The sequence below is a fragment of the Lagopus leucura genome, unplaced genomic scaffold (assembly GCF_019238085.1).
Source record: "Lagopus leucura isolate 7727_CA_CO unplaced genomic scaffold, USGS_WTPT01 35047-1_obj-0_obj, whole genome shotgun sequence".
NCBI lineage: Eukaryota > Metazoa > Chordata > Aves > Galliformes > Phasianidae > Lagopus > Lagopus leucura.
This window is the reverse complement of record NW_024968666.1, coordinates 51,426-63,544: the sequence shown is the minus strand read 5'-3', so window position 1 is coordinate 63,544 and position 12,119 is coordinate 51,426. Positions and strand designations below refer to the sequence as shown.

At 45.7% G+C, this 12,119-nt stretch overlaps 1 protein-coding gene across 9 annotated transcripts; it reads right to left on the bottom strand.

Annotated features, from left to right (window-relative positions):
- Nucleotides 1-6: 6 nt before the first annotated feature.
- On the bottom strand, nucleotides 7-11,865 carry LOC122193773 (amphiphysin-like). Of its 9 annotated transcripts, none has more exons than XR_006182972.1 (7): nucleotides 9,133-9,395; nucleotides 8,546-8,611; nucleotides 7,878-8,011; nucleotides 5,942-6,090; nucleotides 5,401-5,457; nucleotides 4,731-4,809; nucleotides 7-1,662 (listed from the first exon to the last, which is right to left on the bottom strand). XR_006182972.1 is itself a non-coding variant. In XM_042894646.1 (5 exons), exons 3-5 carry the CDS (start codon nucleotides 6,029-6,031, stop codon nucleotides 1,336-1,338), a joined length of 474 nt encoding a protein of 157 aa, XP_042750580.1. In that variant the 5' UTR covers nucleotides 6,032-6,090; nucleotides 7,878-8,011; nucleotides 11,769-11,865; the 3' UTR covers nucleotides 7-1,335. The 9 variants fall into 9 exon arrangements, 6 of the variants coding, with proteins under 6 accessions (XP_042750580.1, XP_042750578.1, XP_042750579.1 ...); XR_006182973.1 differs by having other exon boundaries at nucleotides 9,236-9,395; XR_006182971.1 differs by having other exon boundaries at nucleotides 8,546-9,158.
- Nucleotides 11,866-12,119: the final 254 nt, after the last annotated feature.

Below are 12,119 nucleotides of genomic sequence, written 5' to 3'. Positions count from 1 at the left end.
GCAGAATCCCACAGGTGCTGCCTCTTGGACAAGTCCTGTTCCATTATTCCTACCGTGCAAGGAACTTGCTTTCATTTCCCACTATCACGCCTAGACCTGAGGAGAGGGATGGCAGCATTTTGCTAATAAGCTTGGAGAAGAATGACAGGAAATGTCCCTTCAGACCCTTCCTTATGCTGTCTGCTGGATACTGTGATTGATGTAAACATCCCTGGAAATTAGAGTGAGAGGTACAGCACCAGTTTCAGGACAAGACAAAAGAAGTGAATAATGGGAACCACAGCTCCTGTTTGTCCTGGAAAGAACTCCCATTCACTGGCAGATAGGAAAGCCAAAAAAATCTCTCTGTCAAAGAGGTGATTATTGAAACATTTGTGGGGTTAGCACACCGCCGTGAACAGACCATTTAACTAAATAGCTCTTCCTCCTGAAGAGAGGCACTATCCTAGTTTTCTCCAAGCACAGACAGTTCCGTGGTAACTGCAATAATGAAACAATCCAGCATCGAGAACCAGATGGCAGTCGTGTATTCTGCTGCTTCTTATTTACGTTTGACTCAAGAAAGCGTGACAAAAAACAAAAGATGAACAACAGATGAGCAGGTCTGCACCAAAACTGCACAATTCTGGTCACTCTAACCTTAATGCCATTCTCACTGCTTGCTGAAAATCTTGACCAGTGACCTTGGATCAGAAGGAATGGCATATTTATGGAGTGCTATGGGACTAACTAGTCTGAAGTATGCAAATGATAGCAGGAAGCACATAAAGTTCATCTAGCCTCAAGGAGCGTTTCTCCTGCTCACTGATTCTGAAGTGAAAGAACCTTGTGAACCAGGAATCTCTGTGGCTCTTACCAGCCAAGGAGAGGATTTCCCTGCAGCTTCATTAAGCTTTTCTGTCTGAATACCCTAACAGTTCATAAGGACAGCAATACTAAGGACATGAAAGGACACTTCAACTTCATTACAGTGAATTGTTGAAGTCCCACAGATTTCAATAGGGCTGGAACTTCCTCTACAGATTCTCAGGCCAGAAAAACGCCTTTTTGGTACTGTTAGCAAACGATTGTATGATACTGCTGACTAAATCGCTGGCAGTGGAATTTTACTTAAAAGATTCACTGTCAGTACTGATTTGGCGAGATGAAAGGAGACCTCTAATGACTCTTACAGCTACAGAGGGATATAACCAGCAAAATCCAAGTGCAGAAAATATGTTTCTCAAAACTCATGTATGGAGAAAAAACAACCAAAGGTTGGGTGAGTGTATGAGCATGCAAGCATGTGGCTGTGAAACCAGGCGTCCTTTGGCCTCAGTAAACCATCGCAATGATTCAATTTTCAGACACATCCACAGAAGCTAGATGTGAAAGGATGTCTAAAAGAACAGCAAACAAGCAGACCTTAAAGAGAAAGCCCAGTGGCATGTCAGAAGCTGTGCCTCCTGCTGACGCAGGCTGATCTTGAGAAGGTGCAGTCTGGATTTCTTCAGTTGGTTCCCGCTCTCTTACAACTTGGCAAGTTTCACTGTCAGTGCCCTGAGTGCCCATCTCTGCTGCAGCATCTTTAGACTCGTTCATGATCACATCATGTTCTTCTCCCACCCCTTCGTTGTTCGATGCTGGCTCCATTACTACTGAAGGGATGCTGCTGACCTTTCCCTAGGAAAAGAAATAAAATACAACAAAAGCACCACAAGAGTATTTCCTACTTTATTTCAAGTTGAAAAACATGTTTCTTTACTTCTGCTGCAGGATTCTTACCTCAAGACAGAGATCAATAATTGTGCAGAAAAGTAAGAGTTCTAAGAGCTTAGAGGAACACAAGGTGAAAAGCAGAAGTGACCTGGACCTCTTTCAGGGCTGTCCCAGTGTCCGGTGTGAAATCCATCACACGCCAGAGCACCTTCAGGACTGAAGGAGGTTGTTGCCAAGAGCCATGGGACACATTCCTTTTGAACAGAGATGTGCAACTTGGGCTATGCTAGCTGAAGGAAATATATTCTACAGCTAGATAACTGCTAGAAATATTCAGATGTCATCAGGTATCAGAAAATGTTAGCCTATAGCTAGGCCGATTTTAAAGAAGAAAGAAATGTAAATAAAGACCCAAACAGATTGGATATGACTGAATCATTTGTCATTAGTCTGTGTTGAAAAGTCAGCATGCATTTTATTTCAGTTATTGAAAGGTGGATAGAGAAGTACCTTCCTGAAGGCCATTGCTAAATCCTTCCTCCAGCAGAGGTAATTTATGTATCACCCCAACATTTGTGTTGGTACATACTGGTATTTGTTTACAGTTATACACTTGAATTAAGTTTATTGTAGATTTGCCTTGATGGTGAAGGTAAATAAAAAAAAAAAAACACATTCTGTCAATTCAATTAACTTCAGGAAGTTTTTAAACACTAAAGAAAAGCTATTTTCTAGGTACCAGCATCAAGCTAAGTTCAGCAGAAATTCAGTTCACAGCCTGATGCTCTGTTTCCTCAGTTTGATTTTCCACCCATGAATGAGACTAATGCAGCTCTCTGAGCTCAACTTGAACTGCCTGAAGAATGATTGTGAACAAATGCAGTCACTGTTTTTCAGCTCTATCTACCCCTAGTGGCTGACATCAACTGATGTGGTAAATAAATTCTTCTGCAGCCCTTGAAAGCAGGAAATACTCCAGTGTTTTACAGAAACCACTGGAGAAGTTTTAGCTTGAACTGAAAATTCTGCTAGGGAAGGATGCTCTGCCACAAACAGAAGTATTATCAAAAGATATGCACAAGTGTTGACATCTTCTCCTGTCACTTGTAAGGCATGCAAACCTGTCTCACAGAGTATTACCAATTTAGCAGTCTTGACCCAGGCTAGTACTCAAATAAATGGTGGATATAAAAGCCTTGGAAGAGACCAGTATGAAAGGAGGGGAACAGAATGCCTATCAGATTGATTTCATCACATGTGTTTCTAACAGCATGCTGCACACACTGATCTTGCTGCCTGTTGTGATTAGGATCAACATTTATTTTCTATTTACTGCATTTGTATAGCCGATTTTCTTTTACGGTGGAGGAGAATTTTAATTTACATGAGTCAGCTCACAGTCAGCACTGAAAGGGTGATGCTCTCAACAGCTGTAGCTGTAACTCACTGAAGGCACAGCAGACTCACATATGCAGAACTGGGTATTTTCCGTGCCTTAGAATACAGAACCAAAGCAAGATAATTAAAAAATGGCTTTTACAAAAGCATGTGTGCTAGTGCTGAATGAATCTCATTATTAGTATCAAATGCCTTTGATAAAGAAAAAAAAACAAAACTAAACTAAAAAGAGGGAGACTCAATTCCACTGAAATCAGAACAAGAATCCCACACCTAGCAGCAATGGGCCACGTACTTGCAGGTATTTCCCGTCTTCTTTTGAGAACCAACTCTACAAACCTGTTTTCCATACCAATACACAGACTAAGAGTATCCTAAACCAGCTATCTGCAGAAGTGCTACTGAAATCTGCACAGCACACAGGAGAAAAAACAAGGGCCATCCAATGTAATGAAGGCTGTGATAACAGAGCCACGTGGCTTTGAGTTGCAGTAACAGTGAATGCTTCTTTACCCAGGCTGCAGCTGGCTGCATCATCCTCTAATAGAACTGTCAGCTCAGTGCAGTGCCCAGATTCAGCAGCAGCAAGAATGAGGCCATGAAGAGGAGGAGAGCAGCCGAGTCTGCAGCTGGGGGTCTGGGAGGAGCTCACTGAGCTCTCCCCATTTTCCAGAGCTGAAGATCTTGCTCCACAGCTTGATTTAGAAAAGGACTGGGTAATTTTTAGGACAGTTAGTCATGATTACAGCTCAGCCATCTAATATAAGATCAAGAACTAATTATCATGCTTTAGTGAGCACACCAACTGCTTGCAAAGTCTTGGAAGGCTTTTGGAGTAATACTGAAGAACTGGTTATGAAAGTTGCCTCAGAAGGACAGTCCTCCACTGGAGCCAGGATATCAGCTTAGCAAACAGCCTGATCCCTGACAGCATCTCTTCTGCATTCAGTAATACTGCTCCTCTAAGCAGGTTAAACTGACCAGATAGAAGTTACTTTACAAGAGCACCTAGTTTGGAACAGAGGAAAGATGCATTTCAAAGGCTTAGCCTTTGTGCTCAGGGCAGAGCAAGGCATTTCTTGGCCCAGACTTGGCAGTGATCAGACAATGCTAGAGAAGCAGTGCAACTCACATTTGCAGCGCATCAGCACCTGTAGCTATAGAAACTGGGTTTGATCTACCTCTCCCATCCCATAAATTCTTTTTAGTGTAATTCTCCTGGCTTCTACACAGCAGGCTGGTGAGGAATACGGCACCAGTGAGGCAGGGCTACGGGTCACAGGAAGAAAGCAGCCCATGGTAGTGGGACCTCATCCTGGCTCAGCCATGCTGCCCAGCAGGGACAGCTGCTGGCTGCACATCTGGCTTCCCTGCAATATAGGGCACCCTGGGTAGCCACAGAGCATGGACGCACCCCAGATTGCAGAAGGGCTGATGCCTGTTCACATCAGTATAACAAACCCAACCTTGGACAGCTGAGCCTACCATGAAACCAAAACAAGTAGGAAACAGTTTACAATCTGCTTGTGTATGTTGTGGCACTAAGGCAAATAACAATCAAACAGTTCATCAGCTCCTTGAGATACAGATTCTAAGCAATTACCAATGAGGAGTAATAATTTCTCATGCCCTACCTCTCTTCCTGCATTTAATAGGTAGCTCTTCTTCCTCTGCTGCTCTCCACGCACGCTCGAAAACATTACAGTTTCAATTCTGTACAAAAGGATTGACAGTGTCTTGCTTTATAAAGACAAATACAACCACACCACCCTTAGATTTCAACGTGCCCACCCAAAGAGAAATTAAGTATGTCACAGAGTTTTTCAGTTGCTTTGTAATTTACCTAATTCAATGCCAGATTCCTATTCTGGAAAACAAACTTGTGGCATGATTATTTTCAGCTGTGCAAGGAAAAACAAATGAATCAAAATTCCTTTTCCTTTTTAAAGATGTTTAGAGGAAGGCTAGACAAACAAATTCAAGGGAAATGTAAAAGCTACTGTGAATCTATGCAGCATATTCTCTCTTTACCACAAATGTCAATAGAAACAGCATTATGCCACTTTCTGTTCATGGATCTGTATGTTTTCTGTCCCAAAATATTTATCAGTCTGTACTGCTGCAACAGGCAGTTTCTAAGTAAGTCTTGCATTGAATGAGAAATGTCCTGGTACCACAGCTGGGTCACAGTCACACTGTATTGTCTGCACATTGATTACATGCAGATGACATATACATATTTTTGCCACGCTCCTCTTGAAGATATTAAAGCACAACCAAATTCCTGAGGCTGCTCATACGTACCTCACTCTCTTCCTCAGCAATTCCAGTTGTCTCCTTATCCCCTGTCCTGATACTCTCCTGTATAAAGAGGAAATATGGTCATCATCTTACTCATGCTGAGGGAATGACTGCAGAGAAACTGGCATTAATCAAGCTCAGTGGAAGAATGGCAGGTATGGGATGCGATGAAATGAATGGTGGGAACTAAATGGGACAGCATACAGGGAGTGGAAAGATTCTCGCTGCTATATATCTGAAATAAAAGTAGCTATAAGATAAAAACAGAACAAAAACAGCAAAAAACCAAGAGAAATAAAGCCTGTTAATTACATAATGATAACCACACTGGAAGTGCTAGTGTCAATTTTATGTACTTTTGCTATCAGTATTCTCACAATAGCACCATCCTGGATGAATGTTTTTATTAAGCAACAGCCCAGAACATTGCTGACCTTACAGTTTTCCAGCTACCTCAAATTTCTCCCACCCAAGACTCAGAATGTTCCCATCATAACCTGCTGCTGCTCCTGTAACTCATCAGTTACTTACTCCTGTAACTCACCAGGAAAACTTTCTGGAACACTTCTTCCACACACGTTGGGCTGAAACACACGTAAGGGGATTGTTCAAAGAGGTGGGTCACAAAGCTCATCAGTTTGTGCAGAATCACTTTCCTCCAGGTCCACACTCAGCTGTACATGCAGTGGGTGCCTGACATTTAAAACAGCAGACATTGTCAGTGGCTCTAAATCTGGCACCCATGAAGATGCCCAAGGGATCAATTGCTCTGAACAGTGATGCTCTCCACCCCAAACAATACTTCTTACAGCACAGATGGGATCTATCACAAGGTCCTTTCCTACAGAAGCTGTAAAACTGCACGAGTTCCAGGTTTTGGAAGAGGAAAAAACGTACAATTTCCTAAACTCTGCGGGACAGTTGTGCTCCTGCTGGTTTCCAATTCTACTGTAGCATTTTGGGATTCAGTCAGCAACATCCCTTCTGCTTGAGCTTGGATTCAGTTTTGGCTATTGCTCAGCATGGATCAAGAGGTTCAGGTACAGTTTAGGTCAACAAACAGTCAAGATGGCTGTAGTTCATGTCTCGTTTGGAAGACTTGGAAGTGCTTTTCTCTTCTGCTCAGCCTTGGCCTCCTGCAGATTGCAGGATATTTCTAAAGATGCTTTTCAGAGGAAAAGTAAATCTAAGCCCCCTTATAGAAATCTCTTTCACTAATAAATGTTAAGGCTGCTTTGCTAACATACATATGTCAGATTTTTCAAAAGCCCTGGAAGAATGAAGACAAGTCATGCAGATCTGTGTGAGTGCAGGTAGAGCAGATCGCCATCTTCAGCACTTGTGATCAGACCTCAGTGCTCAGCCTCCAGCTCACTGCCTCCACACACCTGCCACACCAAAATTCCTGCACATTTCATCTTGCAGGATGCTTGCATGTTATTTTAATAAAAGGATGCTGAGTTAATCCAAACTTCACTTCACTCGTGTTTTCTAAGCTCATCTTCCTGCAGTCACCTCATAAGACCCAGACCTGTCCAGATGCCAGGGCAAGGCAGCTGCTGACAGCAGCGTTACCATGCAAACCCCTCACAGCTTTATCCTGCTAAAACTGCAGTGTGACATCACCTCTTCTTTTATACATACAGGATTAATTCTTCTTTCAAGCTGCCAAACCATGCTGGGAAGACCTGATTTCTACATTGTTTTTAAAACAGACTGTAGAGGGTTTTAAAAAGAAAAAAATCCCACAAGCTTCAACTGCAAAATATAATTATTTCTTACTCCAGCAAAGCATGCATGTTGCTCTTTTTTTTTTTTTTTTAAACGAGAGGTAAACAAGTATTTCTATTGCCTCATAAAAGCCATGCGTCTAATGGCAATGGCAAGTTAGTACAGAAACACTTTTCTGACTTGTACTATTAAAAAGTGCTGAATTTCTTAATTAGCTGTATTTAGAAGTCAATTTGCCTTCAGAAATGAGCACTGCTCTATGTCAGGAATGTGTTTGTCCCTACCCTTCTCCTATCAGTAACCTGCGAACTCCTTCCCATAAGAATTCCATCAACCAAGCTTACAGCTTGGGCCTCATTCAAAATTTGATGCATTCATCCATATACTTTTAAATGAGGGCTTCATTTCAAGCATAACTGGAAGCAGATTTTTTGGGAAAGAGAAAGGTAAGGAGAGTTGCCCTTACTTCTTAAGGACTATTTTGTACTGGTAAAGTTAGCAGCACTGATCTTTTGATTAGTTAGGAGTTGGGATGGTAAGGATGACTGAGTTTTAGCAGGGAAGCACGGCAGTGCAATGTTTATTTTTATGCCATGCTAGGCGTAAACGTCTAGTAAATAGGATTACTGAAACAGTGCCTAAGTAATGCTGCAGTTCCATAAACAGAGTGCAATCTGCCTCTGCTGACTTAGAACAGAAGAACACTGTTCCACATCAGTTCTCCCCCATTTTTGAAAGAAATATTTTACCTTTAAATGGCCTCATACTCCAGTGCTGTACCTGTACTTGGCTCCACGCTCGGCTTTCGGACACAGCTGACCACTCTTCTTTGCACTGCTCTCCCAGATCATACAGTCTGCAGATTGGATGCCACGAGTTGTACCTATGGTGGGATTCAGCCATCATTAGACATCTCTAAGCTGAAGGCTCTTTCTTGGCCTCTGTCACTGTTCAGTGTCTGAGAGAGCTTCCAGCTGGCAGCTTCATATGTGCCCACACAAAGCTTTGAAAATCACTGCGTTTAGCTGAGTGCCTGACTGACTGAATGAGAGACTATTAAAGTCCAGGCAAGCATCAGACCCAAAGCACAAAAAGGCTCTTTCCAAACCAAGGAGCATCTGGAAGTCAAAATAGCTGATCTCTGAGTAATGCTGTGAACTCTGGGTACAGCATTTCACAGATAGGAGAACAAAATAACAAGACTTGCTATGATTTCTCTTTGTTCTGTACACTTGTCATCTTTGCCTGACTTTGAAAAATTGATGTGGTGAGAGGGATATTATTATTTGAAACTGAAATCAATCAGTGGTTAATAAACTATATCTTTTAGACTGCATCCTTTGGATTTTACATACTACGGGAAGAAGAAACAAAACAGTTTCTGTGGGCAAAAGTCCACGCAAGAAGGACTTCTTACCATTCGCTTCAGCTCTTCTGCAGCACGTGGTGATTCTGTCCCTTTCACTGTGAAAAATTTTGTTCCCTGCGACCAAAATAAGAATCAATGGTTGCCAGCACCTAACAGAAATTTATTTGTTCTGTGGCACCAATGGATCACAACAAGGACATGTAGTAAGATCCCATGCAGTAATTAAGATGAGCTCTTGGATTGCAGAAACAAATAAAGCTCATTTCATGTAGAAATGCATAAATAGAGTCACTGAACAGGTGTGAAAGCTGTGAGGAAGCCATGCTTCACAGGCTTTTGAGATTGTTAGAAAAATCCAAAAAAGAGAGCAAGAAAAATACTAATCCAGTTCTTTCACATGGAAAACAAGAAGACAGTCCTGCTAAGCTAGTGGGAGTTTTCCAATTAAATTCAGCTAGGCCAAGAGCGCCAAGAATACAAGCAGCCTTCTAGCAACATCCAGGAAGACTTTCTGAGGCAGACAAGTTCAGGATTCGTGCCAGCAGGACATTATTGTGCAGCTGGTCTGCAGAGCACAGTTTTCAAAACTGTGCAGCCAGTCTTAATCTCTTCCGTTTGCGCCGCCCCGTCCTTACCCGGCGGTGGGCACGGGAACGGGGTGGGTTATCGGAGCTGCAGAAACGACCGCGGGCAGAAGCGCCGAGAAACGAACGGGAAATGTTTAATCGACGAACGCACAGAGCGACAAACAGAGAGACGACCGCGTTCCCAACCGGCTCCCGTCCGAACGGCGACTGCGGAGGATGGCTCGGTGCTGACGAGGGACGGACGGACCTCCGCGCCGCCTTCTCCTGAGAGCCCGGTGTCCCAAAGGCACGGGGTGGGCGGCGGCGGCGGGGACGCGGGGCAGCGGAGCGCCACTTTCCCCGCACGGAGCCCAACGGCTCCACCAGCAGCAGTGCCATCGCGGCGGCCCCGCGGCCGCCATTGGCGGAGAGCCCACGCTCGGCCCCGCCGCCTCCGCGCCGCCATTGCTCGGGGTCCTTTCGTTCCGCGGTCGCGCTGTCATTGCGTCATCACCGCGCGCGTCCCGGATGGCCCCTGCCGGGCTGCCCGCAGCGATGCCTGTCGCCGCGCTCCCGCTCCACTTCCGGGGCTCCGGGGCGGCCGGACCCCGGGAGGAGGAGGGCGGGTACGCGGGGGACCGCGGCGAGGCCGAGCCCGCGCCGCCCTGTTCCATGAGGGCCTTCTTGGAGAGCGGCGAGCACGGGCCGCATCCGTGCCGCCAGGAAAGCGCTGAGGAATGCAGCCTTGTCTCCTCTTGTACCAGGCACTCATGCTCACGTATTGGTTCAGGCTGTGACTTGGGAATCCCACTACAAGTCACAGTAACTCAGCAATTGCGGCGGGCGATGTGATAATAGCTTCCTGGAAACAGTCGTGATATTCCCTCCTATTCTACTTGTAATATCAGGATAATCTACGCCTGACCTGGTACAAGACCTTTCTTGCATTTTCTTCCATCTCTTTCCCTGTGGTCCAACAGCCAATGAGTTTCTGTACAAGAAGAGAAACTCTTCTCAAAAAACAGGACAGTTCTTCTCCTGGATGCATAGCCTGGGGATGGTTTAAGGTCAGAACGCTGAGGGGAGGCAGCCATTTCTCTGCTTCTCTTTATCCCTTCTCTACAAGTCACCCAGCTGCAGTGTCTTGCTCCCAGCTCCTCCCAAAAACCCCTTCTATTCCCACCAGAGATCTAAAGGAGAGCACGTTGGAAGGAAAAAGTCTCCTCTCTGGCTTCCCACTTAGCTACACCTTTCACATGCTGCAAAATCGTGGGCTTTGCTCTGCTCTGTGTGTCACTGGAAGAGAGCACCGCATTGGAAAATGAGGATCTCGGGGTCCCAGGGCTCTGAGGAACGTGGCCACCACATCTGTCAGAGCCAAGGGGTCTTGGGAGAGTCCCCATCGTCCCTCTTCAAGGAGATGGCACCGAGTCGCTCCTATTACGAGAGCAGGTTCTAGTCTATGTTCACCTGACAGCAAGATTCATACACAAAGGGTAGATGTCAGCTCGTCCAGTTTATTACGAGTGCTGGTCATTGGGGGAGATGGGCAATAGAAAAGATCAGAGGATGCAGACCTTGGGATACAGTCAGAAAGGATAGTAGAATCAGATGGGGCGTCATGGAGTTACGGGTCACATGGGATTAGGTGGTGGGGGTGAGGCGGCTGCACGTGACCCACAGCCCTGTGTGAGCCATACTCCCACATGCCCCTGTGATTCCCTGACCCTGCCTGCTCCCATCACACTGCGACCTGCTGCCGTGTGGCCCCAGAACTCTGGGATCCCTGCCCCCACCTCACCCTCCCCACCAGGGCCTGCAACTGGCCAGCCCACCACCAGGGCCTGCAAAGGCGGCAAGCCCACCACCACGGTCTGCAAAGGCTGCAAGCCCACCACCACGGTCTGCAAAGGCTGCAAGCCCACCACCACGGTCTGCAAAGGCTGCAAGCCCACCACCACGGTCTGCCAAGGCTGAATCAACAGACGTCGTTGATCAGGAAAATAAAACGTCTAAATGAATATACAATTCCAACTGATCCACTGGAAGTCCTTCCTGTCGTAACCCAGAAAACAAAAAAAGTACAGGACAGACCGGCAGGGGTGCCCCCTGCTCAGACTCATTGACATGTAACGGCCTGGCCATACACGGCAACAGAATTGATGGACTTAGTACAGGGCTGCAAAGCCCCCCACCAGCCGCAGCTGCAAAGCCCGGGCTGCAAAGCCCAGGCAACAAAATGCAACAAACGTCTTGTACCAGGACTGCTGTAGATTATCCTGATATTACAAGTAGAATAGGAGGGAATATCACAACTGTTTCCAAGAAGCTATTATCACATCACCCACCCCAATTGCTCATTACTGTGACTTGTAGTGGACTTTCCAAGTCACAGTCTGAACCAATACATGAGCACGAGTGCCTGGTGCAGGAAGGAGACGAGGCTGCATTCCTCAGCTCCCCCCCTCCACATCCCTCCCTGCACTCTGTTTTGCCTCTGTTCGTTCTGCACCCCCTTGCCTGGTTCACAAGTAAGTGAGATGCCCTTCTGAAATGACTCTAAAGAAACGCGTTCCACATCACTCATCTTCCTCAGTGCCCCCCTGTATAATCAATGACTAGTAAGATGCTATAATGAAGAGAGAAACAAGAGAGTTTGACAAAGCAGAGTATGATAACAAAAAGAGAACAAATAGAAGGCTTACCCCTACCCAGGGCTCACTCACACAACTCCAGCAGGACCAATCTCCAGAAGAGCTCCTTCCCTACTGGCAGCCAGCTCTTAAATACGTCCAGGAGGGCAGCACAGCTGAATTGCCTTCACTGCGCTCCTCTGGCTGACTCATGGCTCGCCTCAGGTGATCAATCAGAGGTTCAGGCTGTGACTTAGCAGTTCCCATATGAACACCTAAACATTTCCTGAACACCTCCGGGGAATCTGACTGCAGTCCCTCCCTGGGCAGTCTGTCCAGTGCCCAACCACTCTTTTGGAGGAGTTTTTCCTAATGTCCAGCCTGAAAGAACTCTTGTTGCTCTCAAGGTTCTTTCATTTCTTC

Bases quoted from the DNA above. Each gene is read 5' to 3' on its own strand.
- LOC122193773 (XM_042894646.1), bottom strand. From the start codon at position 6,031: ATGAGCTTTGTGACCCACCTCTTTGAACAATCCCCTTACGTGTGTTTC. The intron at 5,458-5,941 runs GTGAGTTACAGG...CTCTTTATACAG, and splicing joins TGTTCCAGAAAGTTTTCCTG to GAGAGTATCAGGACAGGGGA. The intron at 1,663-5,400 runs GTACGTATGAGC...TTCTTTTCCTAG, and splicing joins TTGCTGAGGAAGAGAGTGAG to GGAAAGGTCAGCAGCATCCC.